This window comes from Branchiostoma belcheri, unplaced genomic scaffold (genome assembly GCF_001625305.1).
Source record: "Branchiostoma belcheri isolate BF01 breed outbred unplaced genomic scaffold, Haploidv18h27 scaffold1, whole genome shotgun sequence".
NCBI classification, from domain to species: Eukaryota; Metazoa; Chordata; class Leptocardii; order Amphioxiformes; family Branchiostomatidae; genus Branchiostoma; species Branchiostoma belcheri.
Window position 1 is genome coordinate 227,574 of NW_017802379.1, and position 15,943 is coordinate 243,516.

At 39.7% G+C, this 15,943-nt stretch overlaps 1 protein-coding gene across 1 annotated transcript in view; it reads right to left on the reverse strand.

Moving 5' to 3' along the window:
• Nucleotides 1-518: 518 nt before the first annotated feature.
• Nucleotides 519-15,943, reverse strand: part of LOC109467069 (CUE domain-containing protein 1-like) — a 21,022-nt gene continuing 5,597 nt past the window's right edge. Inside the window, 11 exon segments of the mRNA XM_019764976.1 lie at nucleotides 519-1,142; nucleotides 1,998-2,062; nucleotides 2,340-2,401; nucleotides 2,925-2,994; nucleotides 4,285-4,416; nucleotides 4,933-5,034; nucleotides 6,448-6,586; nucleotides 7,683-7,835; nucleotides 8,684-8,752; nucleotides 8,754-8,870; nucleotides 9,823-10,338. Of these exon segments, the coding sequence (XP_019620535.1) occupies nucleotides 1,008-1,142; nucleotides 1,998-2,062; nucleotides 2,340-2,401; nucleotides 2,925-2,994; nucleotides 4,285-4,416; nucleotides 4,933-5,034; nucleotides 6,448-6,586; nucleotides 7,683-7,835; nucleotides 8,684-8,752; nucleotides 8,754-8,870; nucleotides 9,823-10,188 (1,410 nt within the window). The 5' untranslated portion in view covers nucleotides 10,189-10,338 and the 3' untranslated portion in view covers nucleotides 519-1,007.

Consider the following 15,943-nt stretch of genomic DNA (forward strand, 5'->3'; position numbering starts at 1 on the left):
CTATAGGGGTTGGACTGGGAAGGGCCTGGGCTTACAAATGTACTACACATACATGAATAGGGTATTAGGCATACAAGGTACATGATGCACTTTGTGTAAGTACAAGTTAAACATTCGAACACTCCATCAAGATCAAAATCAGCGTTTTCATTCTTATACATGATTGGCTGGGGTTGTGATAAAGTACTGGCATCTGTACAGGCGTAACATGATATCAAATAAGACACCTTTGAGCCCTCTATCTCTAATTTTTTTTTCAAACACCACTCTTTGAACATTACACATACATGTACATGTACATGCATCTTGACATAGTAGAATATAATCATACATTATGCAAATAAACAAGCAGACCTGACAAATGAGAAGAGTTTACCACTGGAACAAATTTAGATTTTCTCTATTCAAGATTAGAAATTGTTCCAATTTAGCACACATAAATACGCTATCTTTAAAACATGTCATAGACATATAGCCTAGCCTGTGTGTTGCATTTTCTAGCAGATAGGAAATTTCTAAAGTCAGCCGCTTATAATTAAGTTATAATCCCTACATTACTGATTCACTTGCAGCACAGTGCACTTACTGTAAAAGGTAAAATTTTGGCAAGTGTTTTGTTTTGGCAGATTTGAAATTTATCCTGGTTAATATACTAGTAGATATTGCTAGACCAGCTCTGCCAGTCTGGTAAAAGGTGGCTTGCCAAACTATTTTGCCTGCCAACCCCAAATGGCTAAAACACAGCCTCGCCAACAATAGTACAACTGTATCACTGGCAAGAAATTTTGCTTCTGATCTTCAATTCTGTCTACATAACCAGTATTTGAAGGTTCTGAATAGAAAGTACTGTAAGCTTTTCCAGATATTGTATCCTGTTTTTCTACGCAAATTGTCTTTTCCTTGACTGCTTGGGAACACTGCAGTCGTACATGTATATTATGCAAGTCGAGTATACGGAATCCTATATACAATGGTTTATAATGGCTACGATTGTTGGGTAGCTTTGTTCACCACTCCTTCATCTGGAAATGGTCGTCCTCTTGGTAGAACACGATGGGTTCCGTGTTACCATGGTTACTGGTGAGGCCGTACTTCTGTCTCATCAGCTGTTGTCTGTGTACTGCTGCCGCCCCTGCTCCAGGCTAAAGGGGAAAGGGCAAGGGTCAACATATAACTATACACATGTACATGTATGTCCTCAGAAAGAGTCTGTAACACCAAAGCAAGTAGCAGTGCAATATTATTTGTTGTTATGCAAACCTCAACCTAGCCTGGGTACCATCTTGCTTAATAGTTTATGTCTGCTATGTTGATAGTCGCAAGGTGGGTAGCAACTAGCGGAGCGGACGTTAACTAACCAGCTTGGTACCCAGGCTAACCTCAACCTTCCCCAAAATCCCCAAGATTTACAAATAAAGGTAAATCTATTCAAGCCAAACCTTGTAAATCCCCTGGTTATCACTGGATGCTGTAATTTTGACCTGCTACATGCTAGAAAAAGCCCTTGTTTCCTGTTGTTGTTGCGAGTGTACTCTCCAAGCAGATGTTTTGTTGGCCGCAAAAGACAGAATTAAATTGGCCAGGCAGTATCCATTGGCCATACTGACTGCTTGGCCAATTTGATACTGTCTGTTGTGGCCACCTAAACATCTGCTTGGAGATTAGTGTGAGTGTAGATGTATGTCCACAGCCACCCCAACTTGTAAACCAAACTTCAGTGTATACCTAAACCGTGTATTCCTGTTGTTCGGGGACCTCTAAAACCTTCCCGTATTTCCTGACCATGTGCTGTCGGCGAACGTGCACTGACCCTGAACCAGGCTGATGGGGCAAAGGTCACATGTCAGAGGTCAAGTATCAATCAATCTGATGACAACATTTTTCTCCAAGAGACTGAAATACATGTACTGGTAGTCCTACAAGGCTACTCTTCTATTAATCAAGTCATTAGTCTTAGTAGTGTTGTACATGTAGGCTTCAGTTTTTTTTTTACCTACCAGGGGCTCTATAAATGGTCGCTCTCTTTCCCTCTCATGTCTCTCCCTGTGATGTTCATCGTGATCTGAATGTTATACAGAACATACCAAACGTTAATATGTTCCTTACACAAGTATACATGTATGCAAAAAGAATATACAGACGTACATACAGCTAGCACAAGAACCCATCTAAAAGTGCATACATGTAGTGATGTTAGTGTAGGATGTAGAACATGTACCAGAAAAGCATTATGTGTAAAGCAGTCTGCTGCACAATACTCTGTAGTACACACCATATGGATTGAACATGCTATCCTAGCAAGGTGTGCTATACATTGTACATGTAGCTGATGCACTTACCATCTAAATACTCTTCTTCCTCTAACAAATTGGCTGTGGAGGGTGCAGACGAGTTACTTAGACTGATAGAATGTTAAGGAAAAGAGAAGCTGAAGATAATTGTACACCTTTTTCGTTAAATGTTAAAATCTAGTTTTGATACGAAAAAAATTACTACAAAAAGTTAGTTGCTAAATAAGGCCACACCAATTTAATTTGTTGGTTCTTGGATTCGCCTCTTCGTTTTTTTCTGATTTGCAAAAAAAAAAATTGATTCTGGTCCTGAATCAACTGAAAAAATGCTCATGTTTTGCCCCCCAACAGTTGAGGAAAGTCCTTTTCTTCCTAGTTGTTACAGTTTTCCCATCTATCATTGCAGTGGTTTGATTAAAAGTTCAAAATTCAATGTTTAAATTTTAACCCAGCCTTTTGTGTTGACTTCATGGCTCATTCCGTAGCATTTAAGCCTATAATGGGATGCCTAGACCTGTTTTATTTTTTATTTTTTTCGCCCTGTCGCTTCATATTTTTTCTTAAAAAATCCGAGAACCAACAAATTAAATTGGTGTGGCCTAAATAATGATTGTACAAAGCAGTAAAGGATACAGTTGTTTTCCACTGGGTCTTCCTCTCCTGGAGAATTTCCTAGCCAGCTCATTGAACTTCTTTCTTGTGGCTGTATAGAAAATACAGTAATATATCAGTGAGACCATTAAAATCCACAAGCATCTACATACATTTGTTGATGTTTGAAATGTATGTTAACTCAAAAAATGAAAATATAACAATTAAAACTGATGGGAAAATTTTGAAAGGAGGGACTCCAGCTCTACATGTACATTGTAGTTTAATATCATTAACTACCAATACTCTAAACACAAAAGATAAGAATAATCACTACAAATGATCATTACAAAACACAAGACATCCATAATAATGAACAGCAACACTGATACCTGAAGTCATATCATTATACAGGCAGCCATCTAAAATTAGTACACAGAGGAAAAACAAAGGTTTGATATCATTATAATGAAGTAACACCTAGTAAACAAGGTTTTAGTCCAACACTGTAAAAACTGCACTGTTTACATAGATGCAGAGTTTAAGTTTTGTTCCGACACAAGAAAGGAACTCACCATAAATTTTCACTCGATATCATCAACCTATGTCAGATGACTGTATAACAGGAGCTTTCAGACTAATTTGCATCTTCTTGTCTTGACTTGTCTGACTTTTGTTCCTTTTTCGACTTCCAAAAATTTGTCTTCACCTTATTTGCATATCAATCAATAGGTTGTGCTTATAAACCTGTTTTCCCCTCTGGTCTCTCAGTCACTGACGAAAGCTAGTGGATCCTAGCTGAAACGTCTGACGTTTTCAAAATCATATCCAGTTGCTTGAGTAACTGTTTTTTGGCGTATAGTAGCCGTAATCGGTTAATTCAATCAGCCTCGGCACCACATGTTTCTATGCAAACGGTACCTGTCCTTGGTGCTGAACGCCATCCTCATAGTATGACTCTCCGGAAGATCATACAACGTTGATGACATCAACCTAAAATTTATCGTGAATTCCTTTCTTGTGTTGGAACAAATTTAAACTTAAACTCTACAACTATGGATTCTACCAACACAGATGAGCTTTCATTCGAATGCAACGTTTACAATTCAATTTTACTGAAGAAATGTGCAGCATCTGGTGCTCTGTGAATGGTTTCATGAGATTGGTAAGTCACTGAGTAAAGAGACTCTTTTTACACACCCAAGTGTTACATTCAGCCAACATTATGGTGACTGCATCTATAGCAGTGACACCTGTGCTGCAGTGCAATGAAATGTGAACCAGTCAGAAATTGCCCTGGGGAAGGTGACAAACGGTCACCGAAACGTCAGCTAAATAAAAGACTTAGTTGCATAAAAAGAGTCTCTTTACTCAGCATCTGGTGCTGTGTAGAGTGACTTACATTTGCCCATGTGCTTCAGCCTCTCCTTAAACATGGCGTCATCGTCCCTGAAGGCCCCTCCTGCTGCTCCCAGTCCGTCTCCATGGTGAAACCCGCCGTTCTCATGGACGGGCGGCAACGGAGGCATCGGACCTGCACACGGCATGGCAGGGGAACGATGGATCAAACGTAAGACTAAATGTCAAAGATCATGCCGATATGATAAGCCCAGATGGTACAGAAATATATCAAATACCTGTAATTTGATAATCTGAATAAGTGGTTTCTTTAAAGAAATTGATGGAAAACTTAACTGCACAATTAGTTTGTATATTGATGATAACCAAGTGTCAACAAAGTGCCCCAACTTCCCCTGAAATTGTGCTCTAAGAAGTGTTGTGCATTTAACTGTTGCATGGACTTAATTGCACAATACAAGAATACTTTACCATCTGTAAAATAGCTTCATCAGATTGGTAAATCAATGCACATTTTTTTAAAACAACCTAGTTTGTTTGTGTAAGTAGAACTTTATAAATCATTGTGGAGAATGGCTAACCAATGAATATCATAAACAATCAGAAAAGCCTATCTAATCTTTTGTACTTTGTATCAAAGTATCATCTTGTGTGTAAAATTAAGAAACAAGACTGGTTGAAGGTTCTTTACCATTTAAGTCTTTACTGTCGAGTGGAGGTGGAGGAGGAGGGGGAGGGAGAGGGTCTCCAGTCTCTGTACCCAGGGAGCTGTGTCTCGTCGCACGTAACCGATCTGAGAAGGAAATACAAACAACAGAGATGTGAGACTTTATCCTGACAAAAATGGACACTCCTTTAATATCTCTGTTCTAATCTTAACTATATCATGTTCCATCTCAACCCCAAATGATACAAGTTTAAAGCATAGGGGAGTGTCAAACATACAAAATCGCAGATGGCAGATACAAGAAATTTTATCAAGTGAACAATTTTTGCATGTTGGGAAAATCGAGTTAAAACTGGGTTAACTACAAAGATGTACATTGTAAACATTTAGATATTCAGTATCAACAAACTATGACAACCCATAAAGTAGCATCACAAAATGCATATATACATGACATATATTGTTTTTAAGAAGTAAAAACCATGGAAGATAATCTGTAACCCAAAGGCATAAGGAAGGAGGAAGTACGTGTTCTAGTGCACACTTACCAAACAGATTCCGTTTTGACGTCAAAAACAGTTCGTACTCAGCGATTACCCTAACTTCAATCCAGTGCAGTACCTTCCCCATGACAAAAATCTGCCCCTTACGTACAAATTCAAAAGATTTCTCAAGATTTTCTCAGTTTTAAAGCAGAAAATAGGCCACAAGACTCTTACAGCACTCCCGGTGTTTTTAACTGGACCTTGGACAGTGTTAGGTGGTACCACCCTTCGTCAGGTTGACCCAGATATGTTTACTTTCTAACATGGCAACAGCAAATGTTTAACCAAGTCTTCTATTAATAGCCTATTCCATTTAAACTTTGAGCAAGGGCGGAGAGATTTTCTAGTTTCTAATGAAAGGAAGGCTGATGATAACAGATTCACGCCAAAAAATAAAACCCTTATAATGCCTTCATGTACATGGCCATTCTATTGTGGTAAGAAATTTCATTTTACTCTTTTGTTGTGTATCTTTCTAGTGGTAAGCATTTTTCCCCTCTAGCCTTGCCATTTGATAACAAGCGCTGCTCGAAATAGGGCTGCTCGAGAGATATACAAAATCTTCCCCCCAAAAAATTAAACAAGCTAGAGCCATACATCTACTTGGACAATGTAAGAAAATTAGAGCACCTTTTGAAAGACCAAGAAAGAAAGGAATTAAGAAAGACATCCACTACCAGTTATCTCCACCTTCATAGTGTCAACATACAGGACAAAAGTATCTGGCGATCTGCCATCAAACCTCTATATCAGAGGTGCTGAGCACGTCTAACCGTCGCATGCACAGGGAACAACAGACAACTAAACTGTGGTAGTGAGAGAGTACAAAGTAATAATAACATGTCAAAGTAAAACATGACAAGAAAACTCAAAGACGAGACCTTTACTGGGTTGAAGACAAGAGACAGAGTTCATCTCAAAAGCTTAACAGAGTAGCTAACTTTTTGTTGTGTGTTTTGTTATAAATATTCGTCAAAATTACAGCTTCCCTCACCTCTTTCTAAAGCACTGATGAACTCCTGGTTCCTCCTGAGTTCCCGTAAGAACTCCTCGTTCTGCAGGAACAGGGCTATTCTCTCGTCCTCCAGGTACTGCTGCAGGTCCTTGTCTATATGGCCACTTTCTGCATGAGCCTACAGAGGAAGGTTCACAACAAATTCTTATAAGGATCAACATGTCAGAAAAACAACATACATCTATCTACATTCACGTGCTAACCAAAACTATCCAAGTTAAACATGCATGTGCTAGAACCTCTATTCACATCTATTTGCATATATGTCTTGTTTTGAGCTCTTTTCATCTTGGGAGACGGACTGAAGCTTTTGTCAATTCTCAATGGGCAGCACCTCTCATGGCTGGTGCCGCCGATACTAGCTACATGTACTTTGACAAACTGTGTGTTTTGAGAGAGCTCTAGTGCAGCAACCCAGCATATGCATGTAGTTTGGATATGCGGGAGTGCATTATACATGGTATGTTCCATTGGAGAGCTCTTTCAATGGATTTTTGAAGATGGCAGTTATATTATATGAGACTGTAGTTGTGTAAAAATGAGCACATGGCACTGCGACATTTGTGTTACACACCAATTAAAAGACTAGCATTGAAAAACACTAACATCCAGCAAGGATGTACATGATTTACCTGATGTAAAAAGCAAACATCAGGTGGCTGTCTTGGCGTCTGAAGCATTCCAAGTGAGAGCAGGAAACAGAGGTGTAAGAAGAATGTAGCATGTTGTGTTTGCATATCTACAAGATTCTATATTTGTCCTTTCGATTATCACAAGATGCTGAATCTTAGTTCAAAGCTGTGTTTATCATGAGGAAACACCAGTGTTCTAACCAGCATGATGTTTTTTCTTCGTTACCTCAATTTTGTCGATGTAACATCATATAGAGCACCAAAGGCACCGCAATCCTACAGAGTTCTGGGTCATACTTCCTGGGGATAATTTGGAAGTCTTGACCCTCTGAAATGCTATTTCCTGCACTTTGAGGGGCAAATTAGGCTGGTAGGCTTAGTTTAATGAAATCTCTTTCCATATCTTTACAAATGACGGAAAGACTGACTAGAACACTGGTCCACACACAGGAAGAGCCATAGAAAGTGGGCTGGGATGTGCCAATTCACGGCAGGGGGTGTTTCACAACCTACCTGCTTCTGTTTTGGGGAGGAGATTTTCTGTGGAGACTTTGGAGGGGAGACAGTGATCATGATGCCTACCTGTTTCTGTTTTGGGGAGGAGATTTTCTGTGGAGATTTCGGAGGGGAGACAGTGATGCCCTGTGCCTTCAGCTGCTCTGGAGTTGGCTGGATTCTCAGGAAGTCGTCAGGAAGCTGGCCGAGGAGTGGCGGGTTCCAGTTCCTAAACGGCTTCTAGAAATAAGAGAAGAAACAAAAGCACAGTTTAGGACATGGAACTGCTAGCCTAAGTTTGCATGTTTGTGTGTATGTATGTGTGTATGTGGTTTGGTTGGTTTTCCTTTTAAAAAATTATGCCCATCATTCTGGCATACTCATTTTCACCTGAGCAAAGTGAGGAAAACGTGTCAAGTGCCTTTCCCCAGGGCACAGGGTTGGTAACTTGGCAGGATACGAACCCAGGACCTCTTGGTTCTGAGTACCCTGGATGCCAAACTAGTATCGGGCCGTTAGCCGTTTTCCTTCGGCAGCCGAGAGCCCTTCGCCCGCCTGCCCAAATTACCGCTACGGGGGAGTTGAGCCCGAGGGGAGTTGGCTGGCCCTAGAACTAGCCAAACTCCCCCCGGGCTAGACTCCCCCGTAGCGGTAATTTACACCAGCGGGCGAAGGGCTTTTGCGGCCCGGACAGCGAGTTTGGCATCCAGGGTAGGTTCTGAGCCAAATGCTCTGCCATTACACCACACAACCCCACCTGTTTATGTAAGTATATACAGAACCACAATATAGTGTATCAGAATACTTCAAATCTTCAAACAACATCTAGCTATAGAAACAACCATGAAACCTGGGAAATGTATTAATGGATTTTGTTTGTACAGTGAACATCACGAATTCTATCAAAGAACAGCCTAAACTTCAACATTAACTAAACTTAATTGTATTTGTATGTATACCTAACGATTTCATTTTCTTCCAGGTTGACCCTTGATAATAGTCTATGACTAGTTGGGTAATGATCCTGGCTGTTGTAAGCCAAACTAACAAACAAATGAACAAAAAATTGAGGAACTATCGGTACTTACACTCCCACCAGACCCTGACACATTCAGCTCCTTGCCGGTCATGACCAGGTGGATGGGGGAGGACAGGGGGGGAGGAGGAGGGGGGAGGGGTGGGGATACCCTGGGATGCAAAGAAACTCGGAGGGGGGTCTGCTCGAGGGGTGTACACTGGAGGGGGCTCATCATCACTGGAGTCTGGCTGGAGAACCTGAGAAAGGAAACAAGCAGATTGTCAACTTTTGCAATGATGACATGCTGCAAGTACAGGGGATGTTTGGGCATTGGATCACTTGCGAATTTTTGGCATGATTGAGAATTGATAAACGGCTTGAAAATTGCTTGTTCACAATAAGTGCTGTGCTCAGAAAGATAGGATTTTTTAAGAGAAACTTCTCACTCAATAACAAGTTTGAATTCTTTGTGGCATTTTGATTGCTTTGATTGTTAAAAGGAAAGACATTTAGAAGAAAAAATCAGCACCAATAAGCAAGAAAATGATATTCAGGAACTGAATTTTTTAATCAGGGTGTACCATAATGGAAATAGCCAAGTCCTGCAAAAAGTAAGCAAAGGGTAGTATTAGTGTGGTATCCAAAAAGCAATTGCAACAAGGTCAGGGTTCTCTTCTCTATGTCTTGATTTTTGTAGTAGCCAGCAGTACTCTATACCAGAATGCCTACAGAAGCATTTGTGCAAGCACCAGAGGATTGAAAGTTCTGAAGCCCAAGTCAAGCAGCCAATAGTGCTTCTTAGAGGCAATACCTGGCCTGTAGTGGGATCTCCATACCAGGGCTCCATATTCAACACCTACGAGTAGCCATAACAGGATGATGGCAGGATAAATACAGGCGCATTAGACTGTGAATGTGTGATGAACCATTTAGACATTACATGTTCACAGCAAACTACAGTAAACAATTCTGACATACATTATACATATTCAATACAGAATCTAGGATATCATACAGTTTTTGTCTCTACATAATATCTTCTTTGGCAATTCAATTGTGGTACTTGACTCTGCCTGTTGACTTACTTATTCTCAACCAAAAGAAACAAAAAAACGACAACTTTATATCTATAACTATATAAGTAATAACTATATGAGTGTACAGATGACAAAGGTTTACCCAACAAAAAAATTGAGCTTTTTTTTTTACCTCAGGGGGGATTTCATCCTCGTCCTCGTCAGAGTAGATCTCCCCGTCCTCCTTGTTGTCTGCGTTCATCTGCAGCAGCTGGTCGATGGTGGCGTCCACCGCGCCGTTGTTCGACCGCAGGACGGCCTCGATCACGTCCCGGTCAATACTCGGGAACATCGTCATGAAGTCGTGCATGGCCTGGTTGAACTCCAGCTGGCGCGCGCCACCCCCGGGGGTCGGCGGGGACACCATGTTGTTGGCCACGGGCGGTTCCGAGTCGCTCCCGCTCCGGCTGCTGCGGCTCCGACGCCCGAACAGGCTGCGCCGTTTGTTCCCCTTCTCTTTCTGCTCTCCCCTCATCTGGGTGTCCGGCGCAGTCGCCATCGTGTAGCTAACAGTCCTTACAAGCTCCTTACAAGATAACCTAGCTTAAGACTTCCTTAAAGACAATTAAGAGCTTCTGAGATGTCCTGAATGAAAAGTTACAAGGATGGCACAGCTACAGTTCCTATTCGTCGGTCGCCCATGTTGGCTCTGTAAAACAGAGAGAGAAAAATGTATCTTACATGTAGTTCTCCATACAAAAATTTCTGTCACTGTACAGGTAGCATCCGGCAGGTCAGTGCACTATGACCTGTATACATTGTAGTATCATGTTACCAAGGCGATATGCACTGGAAAGGTGTAAACGTAAGAACTTCATGAATTTGTGTCATTGTACACTTCAAGAAGCCCACAGGGCAAAACCGGTCGTGACAGGCTAAATAAAATTACAAAGTTCTAACAGGAACTATGCTGCTCAGGATGTCTTACGTATACCGAGGTGTGCTAGATGTCAGCTTGAGAAATGAATCTACTAGGCAACAAAACTGTTAAGACTTGTGCCTTCATTATGTGAGTAGCATATTCTCTATAACACCCCTGACAAGCACGTCGGCAGAACGTACTGCACCTGCGCGAAACCCGTAATGTATTGTACATACCACTTCAGCAGAATGTCTCATATAACATATAAGGTTGTATTCGCTCATATAAGGTTAGCATTTTGACAATAGTTTCCAAATGTTGTGTCGGAAAGAATATCCTCTGCAAAATTCTGATGCAACGTTGACCAAAAATCCAATTAAAAACGCGAAAATACAGGGTTCTGCGCAGGCGCAGTACGTTCTGCCGACATGCTCCCCTGACATCTATCAACAGATCACATCAGGTTTGAAAACCTGTTTTCCATCTCTGCACTACACAATGTGCAAGAGAATGATACTGTCATCTTGGGAACTGACAACCATGAAATGAAGACTGGAACAGTTACACATACACGTACATGTACTACTACTAGTACCTGTATCTCACACCATCTCTCATCAGAACCAATCCATGCAGACAACGCAAGGCCATCTTGAAATCTTGCCTATCTTCTAAATATCTGCATGTTAATGCTATTTATTAAAGCATGGGAGTCATGCAAACTGACCTCCTATTCCAGATCCAAGGCAGCAAGTTTATATGATTTTCAGTAGCTTCTTCACAACACATACCAAATGAAGTATCACATGATATAAGAATTATATTAGATCACAGCTTGAAATAGTATTACAGTGTAAGTGTAATCATTGAAGAATGCCAGTCCCTAAAACTGCCTATTATGCAGATGCAATTTACCAACATAGCCCTAAACTTCTTAGTAGTCTTTCCTCTTTTCCAAGAACCACGTCATGTTTAATCATCTCTGTTGTTACATCTAATTCACAGGTATATGTACAGGGCTGTCCCCAAGCAATGGAATAATGATGCATGCACACTGCATTTTCTCAAAATTTCTAACTGGAGAAATATACCTTAATTCAAATATACACTTAGCTGAGAATATACTGTGATTTTCCAAGAAAACACTAAACATGCTAATAGTGTGCTGTGTCAAATCATACATGTATATGGCCATGAGCCAGTTCATAACATAATATTAGCAAAAAATATATTTTCATAAAACATGAAAGGCTTAATTAAGAAGCATGCTAAAATGAATTAATATACAAGAAGATCTTTGTAACAAAAAATTATAAAAAGTTAAAACGCATTTGTAAGTTTGTAACTGAGGATGGTATGTATACCTAATGTAAATACGATTCAAGACTAGCTAGTTAAATCTGCCAAAAAGAGTAAGAAGAACCTCTAATATATTTGTTTGTTTGAAGCTTTGTTTATTCACGAGAATCTCAAATCGACCTGCAGGCTGTTTTTCATAGAGGTTACAAGTAAGGAGGTAACAAAAAATATAGCTAATAGTATATACATTTCTCCATTGAATTTCATATACATATATGCAGCAGACTGTTTTCTATTCCCTCACCCCCATGTAATGCACATCTACTGAAGGGTGACTCATCATTCTGTTATAATGCATTTCCCAACCCATCAGTTAAACCTGGATGTCAGGTCATAAGTCAAGTCATACAGTAGCTACTGTTTCCACAGAAAGCTGCTTTAACACACAATCGATAACAACATCAATTGTTTTCAAAAAGGAAAATTTTGTCTCATTCTACTTTCAATTTTTCAACGTGCCATCTTTTATTTCAGAACGTTTAACATCAATCATTTTATATTTCCAGCCTATACTACACCCATCATTTACAATAAATGCATCACTGTATCTTATATAAGAATAATACTGTATCATGATTTTGTGTTGACATTCGAACATCATCAAAATGGTAACACATCAAGTTGTCACTTCTTATGTTCAAATCACATATAGAATAACACATACAGCATTTTTTGCCCCTCCTAGCAAATGCAATTTCTTGTTAAAAGCTGCCAATTCACAGAAGGAAAATAGACTAATATAGACTGTATAATAATTTTGTCTTGACATTCCAACATTAGCAACGGGCTTTCATGGATGGTTTAATAGTGAAACATCACTTCATAGGTTGAAACAGAATACAATAATACGTATAGCATATTTTTGCCCCTCCAAGCAAATGTATTTCTTGGTAAAAGCTGCCAATTCACAGAAGGATAATTCTGTATCATAATTAAGTCTTGACATTCCAACATTAGCAACATGCTTTCACATATAGTTAAATGGTCAAACATCACTGTCAGTGTCACTTCTTATGACAATGTTCAAACCAAATACAAAAATACAATAACATATGCAGTATTTCTTTGGCCCCTCCAAGCAAATGCATTTCTTGGTAAAAGCTGCCAATTCACAGAATAATTTCATCTTGACATTCCAACATCTAAGCAATAGACTTTCACATATACATTGTATATGGCTAAATGGTGAAACTGCTTATTGTTCAAACTGAATATAATAACATATGCAGCATTTTTTGCCCTCCAGTCCAAGCAAATGCATTTCTCGGTAAAAGCCGGCAATTCACAGTGTTAATGAAATATATATATGGCTAAAAGGTGAAACATCCCTTCTTGAGTTCACACACAAAAAAAATACAACAGATATGTATAGCATATTTTTCCCCTCCAAGCAAATGCATTTCTCGGTAAAAGCCGGCAATTCACAGAAGTGGCTAATGAAATGCTAAAATCTCCACATATATATATATGGCTAAATGGTGAAAGATCATTCACTTCTTAGTATACGTTCACACAAAAAAATACAATAATATGTATAGCATATTTTGCCCCTCCAAGCAAATGCATTTCTCGGTAAAAGCCGGCAATTCACAGAAGTGGCTAATGAAATTACAGAGCAGCTGACCCATACGTGACTCATGCACCCATTCACTAAGTGTTACCCATCCATTACTCACTGACTCGGGGTTAACGCTAGAGCATGGGAACCCAATAATCAATAATACGGACATGTACGCGATCAATCCATCTGTCTACATGTCATCTTTCATTCGCTGTAAATCACACGCTCAAATTTGTTGACAATGGAAACGGTGGGAATAAATTTGACCCAAATGAGTACAATTTCTCAAAAATATGATTGAGGGTAATGTTATTTTTTTTCTGTGCAACTACCGGTAAGATCTTCACTACCGGTAAGGTTTTAAGTTTTGGTGTACCAGTGTACTAATTCTCAAATATGAATTTCAAGCCCAGTTGGTTTTTCCAACCTCTACAATTACAAATAATTCAGCAATTAGTTGTTACAAGTAGTAGTACATATAATTCTGTCAAGCTAATAACTTGGATTTTATAAAAAAAAAATTTAATCATTGCCATTAATTCCCTCTTCAGATTTCACCTTTTGAAGTTAAAGTTCACTGGGGACTTCAAGGGTTTATTACTATTAGCAATTTGCACTCCCTTTCATAAATCCCTCTGCATGACACCCGCACAGTTGTCTGCACTTATTACTATCATATACAGGCTTGTATGAATAATTTTTTTACTCTTATGATGCCAAGTGAGTTAGGGATCAAAAGATATATTGATTATAGTAATTTTATACATGTATTGTTTTGGAATCTTAATTAAATTAATCCCAATTTAGTAATGACCCAAGAATGCCTGGTCTTCTAAAAAATCCCAATATTGCAGTTTCTTTTACCGGTTAATTCTAGCATCCACACGATCACATTACTTGGAGTCAAGTTGAGATTGCTATAGACAGGAACTCAAGTGGGACACCAGATTAAAGGCATGCACGGATCCAACTTCGCCCTTGAGAGCAGTTCCAGGCCTTGGAATTCTATGAATAACAGGCTCCTACTTTCCCAAGGAGTTAACAGTCCACAGATGAAACGGAATCAATGCCAATCCTCGTACTGTGAGCTGTTTCTCAAAGGATTCTAATTCAAGGTTGTGGCATTCATTTACATGAGGAGTAGCTCTATTTCCCGTTATATTCTGGATAAACAGATAAAGAATTATTCCACTTTCTATGTCTTAGAAGACAGTATAGCTGAATATAAAATATGTTTGCACACAGAAAAATATCAAAACTAAATGTTGTATATTTGAAGATCAAAGATGTCTGAAAACATTCCCTTTTCCACTTCTCTTTCAGTAACAGAGGCTTCTATTTGGCGTGGTACCAAAATCTATACCCTGCCTTTCTACACAGACTGTCCAGACATTGTCATCTATTCATTACACTTTCCATTCAACTGCCATCAGGAGAACAGAGGAGCTATTTTATGTACAAGAAGAAATGACGATAGGGCTTGAAACACAAACTGCATATGCAGGTTAGGCCACACCAAGTAAATTTTATGGATGACGTCCGCGCGCGCGCATTGATTTTGGCCTGTTTCTAGAAAAAAAAACAAGAAATTCCGCTTCCTGTAACTATGACCAAATAGTCACGACAGTGCCGCAAATAGGTTTGTACGAACCAAAGCTTATGAAGCATCAAGCAAGACTTCCATTAGGAATTCAGTTTGGTACATGCTGACACATTTGAAGAAACTTGCTGACCGCTCCATCTATCTCCCCAAAGCACAAGACGACAACTGCTGATCCACCTGATTTACTGCTGTTTTGATGATGAAGAAAAGACTTCTTGCTTGTTACACTGTGTCACCTCATTCAATTTGTGTCCTAACATTTGTCGTCTCTTAGTATATTTCTAATCTAGGCATCTTGTTTTTTAGGGCCCTTCTTGTTTTTTTTTCGCCCTATCGCATTATATTTAGGGTCTCCAAAGGACGTCATCCATAAAATTTACTTGGTGTGGCCTTAGGTAATATTGGAGCTGTGCAGGTATTTCTGAATGTGCAGGTATGCAGGAAAAAGGATGACTGAGATATTTAACTACAGTAACAGGTCATGTGATTGGAATAGGGTTAAGAGCCACACAGAATATTGTTAACAATATCACGTAATACACCAGGTATGTGTGTGGTAGATATATATGAATATGAAACAGCTGTTGGCATGAAATTGAAATGACGTCTCGGCCTTGGAGGCACATTTTCTCCTGTGGTGCATTATATTTGATAACAACCCTGACCTAAAAGCAAGAGTCAGCACTCATCAATTACACTCCCATGAAACTCCTTCCTCTTCGCCCCCGCCGTTCTGCTTCGCCCCCGCAAAAAATCTGCTTCGCCCCCGTCGTTCCTCTACGCCCCCGGCGCAATTCTGCTTTGCCCCCGTCCTTCTGCTTAGCCCCCAATGGCGGCACAGCTCACAGTCGACACGAAAATCGTCTGCA